The sequence below is a fragment of the Heterocephalus glaber genome, unplaced genomic scaffold (assembly GCF_053883595.1).
Source record: "Heterocephalus glaber isolate CG9 unplaced genomic scaffold, H.glaber_assembly_v1.0 deba00001444, whole genome shotgun sequence".
Lineage (NCBI taxonomy): Eukaryota > Metazoa > Chordata > Mammalia > Rodentia > Bathyergidae > Heterocephalus > Heterocephalus glaber.
In genome coordinates this window covers 19,091,093-19,106,906 of record NW_028258297.1, presented here as the reverse complement: position 1 = coordinate 19,106,906, position 15,814 = coordinate 19,091,093, and the positions used below count along the sequence as shown (strand labels likewise).

Genomic DNA, 15,814 nt, shown 5'->3' with positions numbered 1-15,814 from the left:
TGAGCAGAACACCAACACTGCACCCAGAGCACCTGGCCCAGATCCCAGCTCTGCCATCACTGGTGTAACTTTGGGCCCATTCATCTATCTCCGCATGGGCCAATGTAAGCAACTCTGTCATTGGTTTCTTATGGATATATAACAACTCAATACATCTAATGCACATAGAACAATGCCTGGTACATAATGAACATTCAATATTTATAATTTCTATAACTGAATTATAAATATCTAATTATAAATGTCTAGTGATAGCATATCACTATCCCAGTGGATCTTTACTAAGCTTGTGTGTGTCTGGTTTTTCTTGTCAAAGAAAAAAAAATTTTTGTAGCTATAGTGTGTGGTTTAAAAAAATTTTTTTTAGCCAGGTGTGGTGGTACATGCTTGTAATTCTAATCCCAGTATTTAAGAGGATTGTGGCGAGTTCATGGCCAGCCTGAACTACAAAAGTGATACCCTATTTCAAAACAACAAAACAAGAACAACAAAGCCTTACAGGCACTAGGAGATACACCATTTATTTATGATAAATGCATGAATAAGCCAGCCACGGAGATTCCTCTCTTGGAAAGATAGGATTCCAGAGGAGTCCCAAGTGACAGTACACCTCATTTTTCTGGCTTAGAGACCCCAGATGAAAAACCGAGATGGCAGAGATGGTTCTGTGGTATGAACCATGGCAGTGGCAAAGAAAGCCATCACCCTATTGTTTGAGGGCAAAGAATAAAAGATCCGTAAGGCAACGGGAAAAGAAAAGATCTTCCTTCCACGTCCAGATCTGACCAACCCCACCTGAGAAGCTTTTGTTCTCCCATCTCTTTCACAAAGCTAAATGAGATGGATCCAGCAAGACAAGTGAAGTCATTCACTGGATAGACTCCCAGATAACTGGCAATGGTAAATGAAAGGAATTTCAGATTATTCTTGTCTACATGCTGGAAGCTCACTGGGGACACTGAAGGGCACCTAACATAGCATTTACTACAATGTTGGTACTCAATGAATGTTAGATTGCTCCATAAATGACAGAATAAAATAATGAACAAATGACAGGAGAACTGAATTAATGAATGAATGAATCAATCATGGAGACTAATCCTCAAAACACACCTCGAAGGTGACTGATTAGCATCATTTCCCCAAGAGCATACCAAGAAATGTTGGGTGAGGAGATGCTAAAAGAGTTGTAGTCATTTTCACTGAAAAAGGCTCACATACACTGTTCAAATTTTTTTAAACTGACTTATTAAAGACTCTGTTTAGCTTTGGTTAACAGCATGGAACATTTTTCCCCTGCAGAGTGTTTAGTAGACTGGCTCTGATTGCTCAGGAATTGGAAGAACTGAGTAATCTTGAAATTTGAAACCAAGGTAAAATTGAGTTACATGCTCAGAAAAACTTTTAAAAATGCACACTCAAAAACAAGAGCCAAGATGGGCATGGTGGCACATCCCTGTAATCCCAGCACATGGGAGGCTGAGGCAGGAGGATTGCCACAAGTTTGAGGCCAGCCTGGGCTACACAGTGAATTCAAGGCCAGCCTGAATGACATAAGGAGATGCCATCTACAAAAACAAAACCAAACCAAAACCAAACAAACAAAAAAACCAAAAGCTGCTTCTGGTATGAGGTTATCTATGATCTTTTAAAAAATTTATGTGGGGTTAAATACTATTAGTGTTTTTATTTCTTTAATGTGTATATTTGTCATAGTAAGATATATAGGGGTGGGGATGTGGATGAACGCTAGGTAGAGCATCTGCCTAGTAAGTACAAGGCCAGAGTTTGATCCCCAAAAGTGCATACATGAAAATTTACTTTTTTTTTTTTTTGATACTGGGGATCAAACTCAGGACCTTGTGCTTTCCAGGCAGGCGCCGGCACCACTGAGCTAAATCCCCAGCCCAAAAATTTACTATTTTAAATGCACAATTCAGTGACATTACGTACATCAGCTCTGTGGTACAACCACCACCACTATCCATTTCCAGCTCTTCACCATCCCAAACAGAAACACTCCCCATGAAACATCTCCAAGTTCCTCTCTTCCTCCAGCGGCTGGCAACTTCTATCACATTTTCTTCTCTCCTTCTCTGCGGTGCTGGGGATCAACCCAGGGCTTCACGCATGCTAAGCAAGGACTCCATCCATGTGCCACAGCCCCAGACCCTGCATTTCCCGTCTGAATGAATCTGCATATCCCAGGCACTTCATATAGGTGGAATCATAAAATATTTGTCCTCTTGTGTCTAACATACTTCACTTTGCATTATGTTTTTAAAGGTAGCCCACTCATAGCAGCCATCAGCCATCTACATTCCACTGCATGTATATTCCACATTAGGATAAATTCTAATAAGTGTTATTTTGGAAGGTTGTGCCCATTTTAAGACATTTGTCTCATGTGGCTAAGTTGCCCTCCAAAAACTTAATACCTATTGGGCCGGGTATTTAGCTCAGTGGCACCATGCCTGTCTAGCAAGCACAAGGTCCTGAGTTCCATCCCAGGTACCAAAAAAAAATTAATACCTATTAGTACTTATTTAACTCTTAGTGGTGGGAAACAAGAGATCTCTCTTCTTCACAACCTACATAGAAATAGGTGTTTTTTCCCCTCAAGGCTTTTTTTCTACAACCAGTGCTTATGATACTTAAGGAAAGGAACTGTGTCCTATAATTGTTTCCCTAATTCTTCTTACAGTGCCTACCACAGTCTCAGTTCAAGGAACATTGAGTAAAGAATGAATTCATTAATATATATTCTTCTAAGCTAATCATGAAGTGGATATAGAGAAATGATGAGGAGAGAGAAACAGACAGACAGAGAAACAAGGAATGAGGAGTCTATCTCCTCCTAACCAGTTTTGTCACCTTGGGCAAATAATCAAACCTGCCCCCTTGGGATTGGCGTCAGGGGTGGGCACTTAGGGCCCTGAACATCCTGTAACGATTTCATCCTCCACAGTCGCCATCTTGAAAGGCCTAATAATTTCTGAGCAAGGGGTCCAACATGTTCGTGTACTATGCAAATTATGGAGCCAGTCCTGCTTCTACTTCCTCATCCATAGATAAAAACATGGAAAAAGGGGCCGGGGATTTAGCTCAGTGGTTTCACTGCTTGCTGCGCAAGAGCAAGGACCCGAGTTCGATCCCCGGTACCAAAAAAAAAACAACAACATGGAAAAGGAAGAAATCCAAGTCATGGCAATTCTAATTCTGTGAGTTTTTCCTGTATTCTACACAAGAGGCTACAATTTAGGTATCTTGGCACCATTTTGAGAGGCATTCTAATTGCTTAATGAAGATCATTTTGTGAAACATTCATCTCTTCTCTAACCTATCTCCATCAGTGGCATTCCTCAGCCTATCCCTTCTAATTCTGCTTCCTGATTTCATGGGATTAAACTCATGCATGTAGCACTACAACCATTAACCTTGATGTATGAAGGACTGGAAGGGAGATAGTTTCTCCTGATGACAAATTCTTCATGTGTGAAAAGCAACAATTGTCCAATACAATTTCCTCTAAGGAAGGTATTGAACACAAAATAAAGAAAGACTTCATAAAGTCATTTTAAATTTCTAAGCATCAACTCACAGAAAATCAGAATCTAGAGCCAGGGATTTAGCTCAGTGGTTTCACCGCCTGCTGCGCAAGCGCAAGGACCCGAGTTCGATCCCAGGTACCAAAAAGAGAAAAAAAGGAAAAAAGAAAATAAGAATCTTGGTACTGTATAGTAGGGTCCATTCTCTTTCTCTTCTTTTTTCCCTCTTAAACTGTTTCCAAAACAACTCATCTCCATGCCCAAACTAAGTATAATTTCATAGAGCACAATTCTTATATACAACTACTTCAGAAGGGAACAAATGCCACTCTGGATTTATTTTTAAGTAATCATTATGAAAATAAGAAATGGACTATAAAGGAAAAAAAACTCAGCAAGCTGCCCAGAGATAGGAACAGCATGTAAATTACTACTCATCTAAATTACCTTTCCTTCTCCAATCTAGAAAAACGCCATCTCTATTTTAAAACATTTATATCTGAGCAGTTCAAGCTATTTCAAGATGTTAAAGCTTAGATCTCTGGCTCTAATGCTCTTTGCTACAGCTCAAAAGGTTTAATAAAAAGGCAGTGCCATGTAATGGACTGAAACAATCTGGAAGCATTTTTTAAAATGTTTTTTAAAATGTTTACTCCTAAAAAAAAAGTTTATTCTTTAGACTTCACTATATATACAACAAACTCTATGGTATAAATATTCTTGACAATGTTGCCTTACCTCTGATAATTATTATTAGTGGTGCATGGCTAGAGAGTATGTTTGGGAGAATTTTTATAATAATAGCATTGTTGATGTTCTGTTCCTCTAAGAGCTGGGTAACCAGAACATAAGCACAATGTATGTCCTTCACTGCACAGTTGGCAAAGGTATCTATTTTGGTTCAAGTTTTCTGTAAGTTTGGCTATCTGCAATCACATGATACATATTGACAACATGTAATGTATGAAGACAGTAGAGTAGAATGGGGATTCGGAGAGTCAATTAACTTTTGCCTGTTATGGTTCAAAATAAGATACCAAAGAAGCAAACAGTCTGATTTCAAGAAAGAGTTAAAGAAGCTTTTGGAAAGGTTGCCTCCCTGTCAGAATATAACAAGGCAAGCATGGGGGAAATCCGGTTCATCTAAGAGAGGAGTTCATCTAAGAGTCAGGAGTTTGGGAGGTAGGTATTCAATTTTATGTACGTGATTTTGAATGTGTGTGTGAGAATTCATTCGTTCATTAAAGGAAAAAAAAGTACTGAGAATCTGACAGGTAAAAGGGATATTACTAAGAGCCAGTGAACAAGACAAAATGCACCAAATAAGATTGGATTCAGGGGCTGGGGATTTAGCTCAGTGGATTTGCTGCTGCTGCTGCTGCTGCTGCTGTGCAAGTGCAAGGACCCAAGTTCAATCCCTGGTACCAAAAAAAAAAAAAAAGATTGGGTTCAACTGAGAGTAGCAAATGCCCCCAAAATAGCACTGGCTCTATCAAAATAGAATTTGATTTGTCCTTCACTTGTGAGTCTGAAGGAAGCAGTCCAGAGTTACTGGGTTGGCTCTGCTGCCTAAAGTTCGTAGTGGGCTGTGTCCAGAAATCTGCTCTGCTATCCTTAGGATGTGGCCCTTGTCCTCATCAGCCAGGATGCAGTTGCAGTCGCCTGTCTAATTCCAAGCAGCAGATAGGGGAACCAGAAGGAAGCAGGAGCAAAGGTTTGCCAATCTTTTAAGGACCTTTCCCCTACCCTGACATTCATTTCTCAGTTCTTGGTTACCAGAACCCAAGCCCAAACTCACAAGTAGGTACACGAAGATACGAGTATGAAAAATATGTCTTTAGTTCAAACATCAAGGTGTCCAGCTAAAAATCAAAAGGAGTCTTATAGGGAAGAAGCAGTGTTAGGGTAAACAATCAGCAATTTCTGATCCATGAGCCTAGGCCTCTTATATCTAGGACCCTAATGAGCTGAAGGAGAAAGGGAAGAAAGCAGAGATAGTCAAGGTATAATTTGCCAATTTCAAAAAATACCTATAAAGGTATTGTTAATTAATAATGCAGCTCTGATACTACTTTCTCTAGGAAGGCTTTCCTAACCACCTCTCCTCACAGTCTGTGACTTTTTGTTTTTATAAGCTTTCACCTTCCATCTTGTATAATATCTATTGTGCCATTTATTGCTGATACAATAAATGTCTGTTTCTGTCTTTCCTATTCTTGGTCATTCCAGCTTGACTGGAATGCCTTAAGGATATATATATATATATATTCTCCAAGTATACATTCATTATTTGAATTGTTGGAATAAATAAATTACAAAATAAATGATCTCTAATCAAATACAACAAAATTATCATAGAGTAATAGCAGACAGAGAACTTTGTCAGCTATCAAAACATTGAGCAGCAAATGTTTTGCTTATGGGGCCGGGGATTTAGCTCAGTGGTTCTGTCACTTGCCTAGCAAGAGCAAGGACCTGAGTTCGATCCCTGGTACCAAAAAAACAAAACAAACAAACAAAAAAAAATGTTTTGCTTATGAACACAAGTGAACCTTTTCTTTCACCAAAACGTAGAATATCATCTGATCTTCTGAACATGCTACATATTGCGGGCAAACTTAAAATTAACTGCATTTGTCAATGATAAATGGTATGACAACTTTTCATAAATCATTTCAAAATCACCCTTTGATCAAGATTGCCAAAAAGATAATTCCCCTAAAATATTCTTTTTCTTTTCTTTCTTTTTTTTGGGGGGGGGGTACTGAGGATTGAACTCGGGACCTTGAGCTTGCGAGGCAGGCGCAGTGCCACTGAGCTAAATTCCTGCCCCCCTAAAAAATATTCTTGTAAAAAACACACATAGTTAACGTGTGTGTGTGTGTGTGTGTGTGTATGTGTGTGTGTGTATGTGTGCGTGTGTGAAACCCAGGGCCTTGGGTATGCTAGGCAATTGAGCTATACCCCAGTCCACATACATAGCTAATTCTATCCACTGTACAAAATGGTGAAATTGGGCTCAGAATGACACAATTGAAACAGAATTACATACTCTCTAACCAGTATTGATCCCAGGCCTAATTCACAAAATTCTAGCAGTAGAGTATGGGGCTTCCACTAAAATGGATTCCACACAGCTCAAGCTCTTCCCTTTCCTCTGTCACCCCACACAACAAGGAAAAAGAGTAAAATTTAAGCTGATAGGACTCATTTTCTCAGTCCTTTTCATTTTAAATCTGTTCACATTTTATTGTAGTTATTCATAACTTTTTCTTGATTTTCTTAGGTCAAACATGTATTTTCTTCAGATCAGCAATTCAACAGATAAGACAACTGAGCACACAACTGCTTGGTTTTGAGAAAAAAATGTATACAAAATAGAAAAGCTTTTCTAAAAAGCCTCCTTTCCACCCCAGAATTATGCCTGTTATTTTATGATTCATTCAATTACTAAACATTTGTTCAATACAAACTATGCACAAGACAGTGCCTATGATAATGCAAAAATTTGCATTTGCAGTACGTTTTCCTTAATTTGGGCTCCATGATATATTACAATTAACTACTGATATTCTCTCTTAGGTTATTATTTATATAATTCCACATGTAACTGAATTAAACATTGACTTGGAAACATAGGAAATTGCTTAAAAAGTAAATGTATGCATATAAACATGTATGTACATAATTTTCTATAAAAACATATGAATTGCCAGATAGGGAAACACTGCTTTATTTTCAGCAAGTAGTGATCCAAAACATCAAAGTAAAAGAGTTTATTTAGAGAGTACCCATGTGCTATGCAAAATGCCAGCCATGAAGGAAAAAATGAATCTCCTTCATTTATCCTTTGGGCTTAGGGCAAGTGCTATGGTTTCGATGGATGACAACGCCCAGGATCCTAAAGGCTTTGTCCTGGGGAGGTGGTGGAGACTCTGGGAGGTGCCAGCATGTGGGAGTTCTTAAGTCAGAGGGAATACAGTTTTTCTCTTTCGTTTCCTGGTTCATTGTGTGAGCTGCTGGCTCTGTCATGGGCTTCCCATCCTTGACATTCACCACCCCCACCACAGGTCCAAAGTAATGGGTCTGCTGGATCTCACACTGGAACCTTCAAAATTAGGAGCTGAAATGAACCTATCCTAAGTCAATCACTTCAGGTATTTCATTACAATAATGTGAAACTGACTGATACAGCATGAGTTATGATAACCTTTACCACTTATAGCTACATAGCATTAATGATTACAAATTTATATGATATTTTTCCCAAATTCATTCAGCTATAGTATTTAATTTTCTAGGTATGACTTTTTTTGTATCAATAGTACTTTCTCTAGGAAGAATTCATTTTCAAAGAAAGTATCCATAGACTCCTTTAACAAAGTAAAGGTAGTGTTGGATTCTTTCTGTTCTTCAATGTCTCACTCAAAATAACTACAAATCTTTAGTCTTCTTTAAGCCAGGTAGACAGCACTATAGAAATAGCTATTTTCATACACTGCTAAGCTGCTCTTGGGCCCCTTCCACTTTTTCCTCTTCTATATGGGATCATCTATAAAAAGCTAAAGGAAAAAAAAAAAGCTAAGGGAGTGTTAAATCCAAGAAAGGATAGAAGTATGACTCATGGAAGGTTGCAGCAATACAAACAGAAATAAGAATCAAATATGGAATATTTTGCAAAATATGGAGCACTATGTAAATGAGAGTACTATAATTTATTCATTTAGAAATATTTATTGAATGTTAGGTGGTAAGGATAAATAAAATGTCTTATTTAATAAGTTTAAGGCAGAGAATATACAATATTAATTCAGAAGAGAAGATATAAGAGTATGGAGGTACTAAGTAGGTTGGTCCAAAGGAATTGGGAATGATTTCTTAGCAGAAGTAACTTTAGAAATTTAAACACTGGGGTGGAGATTTAGCTCAGTGGCACAGCACCTGCCTTGCAAGTGCAAGGTCCTGAGTTCGATCCCTGTACCAGAAAAAAAAAAGAAATTTAAACATTAATAGGAGTGTTTTTAGATAATAAGCAAGAGAGAGAGAGAGAGTGGCATGTAGAGTCTTGAAAGAGCCTGGCATGTTTAGAGAACTATAGGCTATCCCGAATGGCTAACATGTAGGGTGGCAGGTCTCCGATCAGGTAGGTCCTCAAATGAGAAGCAATAGGCTTGGGATCTTATTCCTCTAAGCTTTTTGAGTCACGGAAGGATTTTAGGCAAGAAAGGAACATACTCAGATTTGCATTTTTTAAAAGATTATCCTTTGGCAGTCACGAGTGCTCATATTAGGATGTGGGAATAAGAAAGAGAACTTTGTGATATATTGAATGTATAATTAGTGCAACTTATTGACGAGCTAGTCGTGGAAGAATGATTCTGCAGTTTCTGATATGGGCCTTTGGTTGGATGCTGGTACCATTCACTAACAGGGTAATACATGGGATGGTGTGTTTGGAGGAAAAGTGACTTGTTTGGGTATGTTAAGTTTTAAGTACTTAAATAGGCCTACAAAGAAATTTGATATGATCCAAAACTCAGAAGTTTGGGCATATAGATTAGGAATGATTACCATTCTGAGCAGTGGTTCTCAGACATTAAGGTACATAAGAATCACCAAAGTGCCTGTTAAATGTTGTTCCTTGATTTAACCTCAGAGGTTCTGGTTAAATGGTCTGGGGAATTGATTCTTAAAGAAGCTCCCCCAATGATTTCCAGATAGAACCAATTTTGGGGAAATATTGCCCAAAGAATAGGAAAAGAATTACAAGGAAGTGGTGCCATGAAACCCAAAAGTAGAGAACTTTAAGGAGTAACAGTGGTGACTAGTGAATACAGCAGATCCTGAAAGCTTGGAATGGAAAAGATCTACTACAGTTTGGTAGCCCATAGGGGGATCCTGTCAACCCGGAGGAGCAGGTGCAGGAAGTGGTAAGAGCACATGCCAACCTCAGTAGGTAGGGGAGTCGCTGTGGGTAAGGAAAGAGACTCAGAGCATGAAGCAGGTTTGAGAAGGGAATGGAACACCTTGTGGACAGAACAGGAAATCTAATATCTGAAAGCCCAGGTTTAAACTCTGAGGCTGCCACTCTGTGTCTACATCATATAATATCTCCTTAGAGCCCATTTTTTTGCTTCTATGCAAATGTTGTGTTACAGAGCCCTCTGTACAACTTAACTATGATAGTGCATGTGAAAAAACTGTAAATTGCTCTTTCAAACATTTTTAACAAGCTACCTGTGTGACACAACATCCCAAACAAGTCTATAGAGCAGGTATCTAATTAACTGTCTGTTCACTGTAACAAAACATACCCAACTTTAGTCACAGGAGTGTTCACCTCATAAAAAGCACAGGATTTCAGGGGAAAGAGTCATACATAATGTCTTAAATGGACCAATGCCCTCACAGTACAGATAAAGATCCGGAGGTCTAAGTGGAAGCAGAAGTTAACTGGTTTGTCCAAAGTCATACCATTTAATGGCAAGGCCAAGTATGAAATTCAGCCAAAAGCCTGGTGTGGTGGCACGTGCCTGTAATCCCAGCTACTTTGGAGGTCAAGGAAGGAGGATCACATGTTTGAGTCCAGCCTGGACAACTTGCAAGACCCATCACAAGGAAGGAAAAAGAAAGGGAAGAGGAAAGAAAGAAATAAGTAGAGAGCTCGGGGCTGGGGATTTAGCTCAGTGGTTCCAGTGCCTGCCTCGAAAGTGCAAGGTCCCGAGTTTGACTCCCAGTACCAAAAAAAAAAAAAAAAAAAAAAAAAAATTGTCCCAAGAAATAAGTAGACAGCTGAAGATGTAGGTAGCTCAGTGGTGGAGTGCTTATCTAGCATGTGTGAGGGCTTGAGCTTTATTTCTCAGCACTGAAAAACAAATTCAGCTAAAGTCCTTACTCAACACCCACCACCCCACCCCCATGCTCTGCCCCTGCATTATAACACACTTCTTAATTCTCTGCCCCTTGAATCCTTTTTGGGGTACAGGGGATCAAACTCAGGACCTTGTGCTTGTAAAGCAGGGGGCAGAACCACTGAGCTAAATCCCTGACCCGCCCTTCAAATCTTGATTTTAAAACAGAAGTAGATAACTGCAGCTTTACTGACTGGGGTAAAGTAAGAGGAGCAAGTCCAAGGGTTCAGATGGCGACTCCTTGAAGCTGTGGTTGACCTGTTTCCTTCCCTCTTACTCTCCAGCCCTCAGGCGATGTCCTAAATTTAGTCTAGAACCCGAGGCAGCAGAGGGATCAGTCAGCAGCAGAATAAAAACAGAGCTGCTACACATCTTGTCCAATTTTCCTTTCATAATTAAAGAGCTCTCCAAAACATCAACAATAAAAAAGGCTGTCGCTGGAGACAGACCTTGAATGGGTCACATGATATCCTTGGCACACAATTATTACAGAAGGTTTCTATTTTATGACAGGGACAGAGACGCTGCTTCCCATCTTATACTCACAGATTTGAAGCTCCATCTCCCTTTCTAAACTGCCCAGTGCTAGCCAGAACTTTCAGTCCCTATCACCCAACAGAATGCTGGTACCCAGTAAGGACCCCATACATGGTGCTGAATGAATGAACTTAATCATTTTATCTGTGACTCTGTATTGGCTTACTTCTTCACAGAAAAAAAAAGTCCCTTATAAACTGACATACATGTATTGTTTTTCCCCCTACCTTAGACCTCAGTCTTTTCCCTTTCTGCCTTGATTTTTACTAAGCTGAAGGAACCATGTGTTTTGTCCTTCAATAGAGACCTTTTCTGGTATATATCTCTTACACCACTTGGCAGTTGACTAGTTAAAAGTTAAAAAACTGTTTATACCTATGTTTTCCCAAAAATATTTTCATGAAAACAGAGAATGCTCTTTATTTTGTGACCTAATAATGTAACACATATATGTACATAGTGTCACAAACACATTTGGAAAGGAATAAAAGTCACGAGATTTATTGATAGCTTTGTTTGTTTTTGCTGTGCTGGGGATGGAACCCAGGGGCCTCACAGCTAGGCAAGGTCTACCATAAACCTACACCTTTAGTCCCTTGTTGGTAGAGTCTAATAAATATTAATATGTAAGAATAGTGATGTTTCTTAATAGTAAAAAATTATTTTCTCTCCCATGAGCCATTTTCTCCACCTTGTCTCACACTTTTTTCCTTCCTTTTAAAAGAGGGGAAAAAAATTGATTCACTGTTTTCTAAGATGTCACCTTGTTCTCCTTCCTTTCACGTATTTTAGGAAACAGTCTTGAGTTTTCCTTGTCATCGTGTGTATCTTTCTGCTTTATTTGAACTGTACACTTTTTAGAACAAGGATTGTCCTCTAAATATGGGGAAAGTGACATTTATTTTTAGTGCTTAGTACTTTTTAAACCTCCCCTTTTTTCCAAAGCAGCTCTGAGAGTCACAGGATAATACTTCTTCTCCTAAGGCAGATTATGACATAAGAAACTGAATAGACTCATAGGATGGGAATATGAAAAAAGTACAATGAAGAGCAGAGGTTAGAGATGAGTTTAGGTCTGAGTCTGTCATGAAGAGGTATAGGGGGCTAAAAACAGGATACATTATTGGGAAATAACTCCATGGGGAGGTCCAAGCATCGGAAAGAAAATTAAATTCACCAACCATTCCAGCGCTGGCTCAAGTTTGTGGTAATTTGGTGATAGGAAAGTCATGATTCCTACTCTCCTACAAAGGAGATGTGTGTGTGTGTGTATGTGTGTGTGTGTGTGTGTCTGTGTCTATGTATGTGTGTGTGTGTGTATAAATGGCAGGATAAAATAGATCTGGTAAAGATATACAAAGACGGGTATTCTAGAGAGATTTTTTTTAAACTTAAAATTTTATTCATTTAGGGGAGAAACTAGAGTGCCCAGTTTTCTAACATATAAGGTTTTCATAGTCATATGGGCTTATTTCCCAAAATCAGAAGCATGTCTCTTATGCACATATGCTACCAAGTATTTTATTTGCTGCTTTTCTTAAATTTAGGAAGATATTTTACAGTTGTACTTATGATTCTAGATTACAATCTGAGCACTCTGAAGCTATGTATTTTAAATGAGTCTCCCTTGTTTTTTGAAATACAGTGTATCTTGAACGAATGAATCTTGTAATAGACAAAGATTGAGAGCTAGAAGGAATCCCAGTATGGCACTGTATATGGCCAACTTACAGGCTTCTCAGTAGTATACAAACATTCAAATATAACAGCTGGACTAACAAGATTTCTAAACTTGTTATATTAAAAAGATTTACTTTAGGTGTTTTTATTTATAATCATAGCACACTATAAAGTCGACAGCTCCTGATTTTCTTGCTGTTATATCCAGTGACGAGTGATGGTAATATGGAATATTTCCGGCTAGTTATTCATTGATTAAAACAAAGTCATTTTTTCCAGAGACTGGGCAGGAGATAAGATGTCAAGAAGCAATAAGCAGTGAAATGAAATAGGAGAATGCAAAGGAACCAAAAAGACAAAACATTAAAGCAATGTTATTTTCCCCCCCTGTAAGCAGATGGACAGGCAAATTATAGCAGTAATTGCAGACTCCCTTTCACCAAAGGCAGGAAGGCCTTGGGGAATCAGAGTATCGGAGAGGAGTCCCATCAAACTGCATTCTCATCCACACTCCACTTGACTTACCACCGGATAGGGCTTTGGCCAAGGTCATTTACCTTTTCTGTGCCTTAGTTTCCTGAAATGATGAGAAACAGTATTTGAGTTACTGGGAAGATGAATAAGGTAATGCTTCAGAAGCACCCAAACTGGTCAGAAAAAATGTGCTACAAGAATATACAGTAGTACTACTATCGCTGAACTGTGTCTTCTGTCGGAATGAGTCATGCTGCTGCAGAGATGCATAAGCAATTCCAGCTGTGGTGGAGGACCAGAGAGAAGGCAAGTATAGCATTTTTTGGGGAGTGCTCAGGGACATTGCCGTGATATCCTATATACCCTTGTTCATAGAATTAAAGGGCAGAGCAAGACAGTCTTTTAAGTCTGCAGTACAGTTCAGCAGGGTGGTTACACAGACTTTTGAAATCCCACAACCAGTTTGGATCCAGGCTCTGCCACTGACCGCTATGAACGTGGGCAAATCACATGGTTTCTTTCAACTTCATTTTCCCCATCTGTAAAATGGGAGTTATAATAATAGGGTTTACAAATGTAAACGATTTACAAATGTACACTATGGAAAGGACTCTGTAAAGCAAGCTGCTGTTGTGATATGGGACAAGAGAAAGCAGAAATCCGTATTGATAATCAATCTTTTTTATTGATTGATAATAAATCTTCCTTTTAAAGAGAACCAGGTGCAGTGTTTTTTGGGGGGGGTTGTTTGTTTTTTTGGTTTTGTTTTATAAAACATCATACGACCTAAGGGGCCTAGGAAAAGAAAAACTTGTTTTGTCAAGTCCGCATCCACTCCTATTTCACGGGCCCACAGTAACTCGTTAAACCTTTGATGTCTAGCACATATACAAACAGGAAAAGCCTTCCGTGTGCTTTAATTTAAAAAGGTATTTTTAAAAACGACATATATACCTTTGAAAAATCTCTTGGCTATACAACAGCTTTCATAAAACAAAGCTCGGATGCTGCGTTTCTGTCGGTCTGAGAGGAGCGAAGTCGGGGGCGCTGGGATCTCGGCGCCGCCTTTGAAGCGCGAGAAGCGCCGGGCCGCCCGCGGGCGAAACCCTAGAGGAGGACCGGCTTTGATCGATCCCGGAACCTTCGCGGAGGGCAGGGCAGGGGCGGGGCCTGCGCTCGCCCCTCCCCCGAGCGCGCGCGGCGGGCCGGCGGGTCGGCGGCCGCGAGGATGCCGAGGGGCGGCGACGCGGGCCGGACCCAGCCGGGGCGGCGGGGCGGGCGCCGCCCGAGGGGGTAGGGCTCGCGCGGGGGCGCGCCGGGCCGTGAGGCGCGCTCGGGCTGTGCTCGCTTCTCCGCTCCCTCGGCTCTCTCGCTCGCTCGCGCCTCCTCCCTCGGCAGCCGCGGCGGCAGCAGGAGAAGGCGGCGGCGGCGGCTGGGGAATCAGACATGGCGGCCGATCTCACCCTGGAGTGGATCTGCTCCCTGCCCCGCTCCTGGACTTACGGGATCACCAGGGGCGGCCGCGTCTTCTTCATCAAGTGAGGAGCCGGGCGGGCGGCGCGGGGCTGCGGAAGGCGTCGTGCGGAAGGCTGACGAGAGGGCGGGGGACGGGCTCAGTGGCCCCGGCCGCCCCGCGCCCCTCACGCCGGGTCTCTGCCCCTTCTCTCCGCAGCGAGGAGGCCAAGAGCACCACCTGGCTGCACCCCGTCACCGGCGAGGCCGTGGTTACCGGACACCGGCGGCAGAGCACAGGTAGCCGGGCCGGCGCCCTCGGGGGCGGCAGGTAGCGGGGCCGGGGTCCCCGGCGGGGCGCGCGAGGCTGCGACGCAGCTCTGCGCCCCCTGCGTCGCGGCCGGGAGACGGCGCTCCCTCCCCGCGCCCTCTCCCCAGCCCAGCCGGGCCCCCACGCCCCAGGAGGGTCGACGCCCTCTCCGAAGCCCGCGACCGGTCCCGAGTTCCCCCTCGGCCACCTTCACCAAGTCCTTACCCACTCGCCTCCTGCACCCGGGACCCTGCCTGGCCGCCGCCACCGGGTACTCACGTCCTCCCACCGGGCTGCTTCCTCCGCCGCCGCCTCCTCCCAGGTGGACTTGTGGGTAGGTGGCTGGCGGTGGAGGAGAGTACTTCGGGGGTGTCAGGGAACGGTTCCTTGCTGCAGGAGGAGCAGCCGGAGCCAGAGGAGGCAGTCGCACCCATGATCCGGGTTCAGGGTCCCCGGCATCGGCAGCGAGGTTGCACAGCTCTAGGAGGCGGTGGGCGAGCAAGGGGGTGTCCCGGGTGTGGATGGGGCTCCCGGTTGCAGGGCGTCGGCGGGGAGACGCATCTCCCTGGTGGCGTTGGTGGCGCGCTTGAATGCCAAACATGAGTTGGGCTGGAGAAGGAAGGGCTCCTTGTCATTTCTGTGCTGGTCTGGCTTTCTTTTGTCATTCTTTGTTTACATTCGTGGAACTTGTTTGTCTGAAATGTAAGGTGTTCTCTTAACTGGCGGGCCTGTGTTTCTGGTGATTGGGAAGGCTTGAGAACACTTTGGGTCGAAAGGTGAGGAGGGTTGGAGCAGTCCTACGGAGCTGCCCTCCTGGGTACTTTCTCTCCAACTCTGAGATTCTGTGAGTCTCTTAAAGTTGCCAGGATGTTGAACAAACCTGTCTTTTCTATTAAACACTG

General features: G+C 42.0%; 2 protein-coding genes across 27 annotated transcripts in view; one reads left to right on the top strand and one right to left on the bottom strand.

Moving 5' to 3' along the window:
• Positions 1-14,378, bottom strand: part of Plcz1 (phospholipase C zeta 1) — a 560,968-nt gene extending 546,590 nt beyond the window's left edge. For 7 of the 8 annotated variants that reach the window (XR_015452165.1, XR_015452166.1, XM_087213511.1 and 4 more), the window contains exons 1-2: positions 14,105-14,378; positions 13,202-13,253 (exon numbers count right to left, since the gene is read on the bottom strand). The gene's annotated coding sequence lies outside the window, so the exon portion shown is untranslated. The remainder of the gene's footprint in view (positions 1-13,201; positions 13,254-14,104) is intronic. The other variant, XM_087213508.1, reaches the window with a different exon arrangement.
• A 72-nt stretch (positions 14,379-14,450) lies between these two features.
• Positions 14,451-15,814, top strand: part of Plekha5 (pleckstrin homology domain containing A5) — a 231,805-nt gene continuing 230,441 nt past the window's right edge. For 17 of the 19 annotated variants that reach the window (XM_004845798.3, XM_087213499.1, XM_021259124.2 and 14 more), the window contains exons 1-2: positions 14,451-14,688; positions 14,823-14,902. In XM_004845798.3, the coding sequence (XP_004845855.1) occupies positions 14,597-14,688; positions 14,823-14,902 (172 nt within the window). In that variant the 5' untranslated portion in view covers positions 14,451-14,596. Of the gene's footprint in view, positions 14,689-14,822; positions 14,903-15,029; positions 15,247-15,814 lie in introns of those variants that run through there. The other 2 variants (XM_087213500.1, XM_087213495.1) reach the window with 1 other exon arrangement.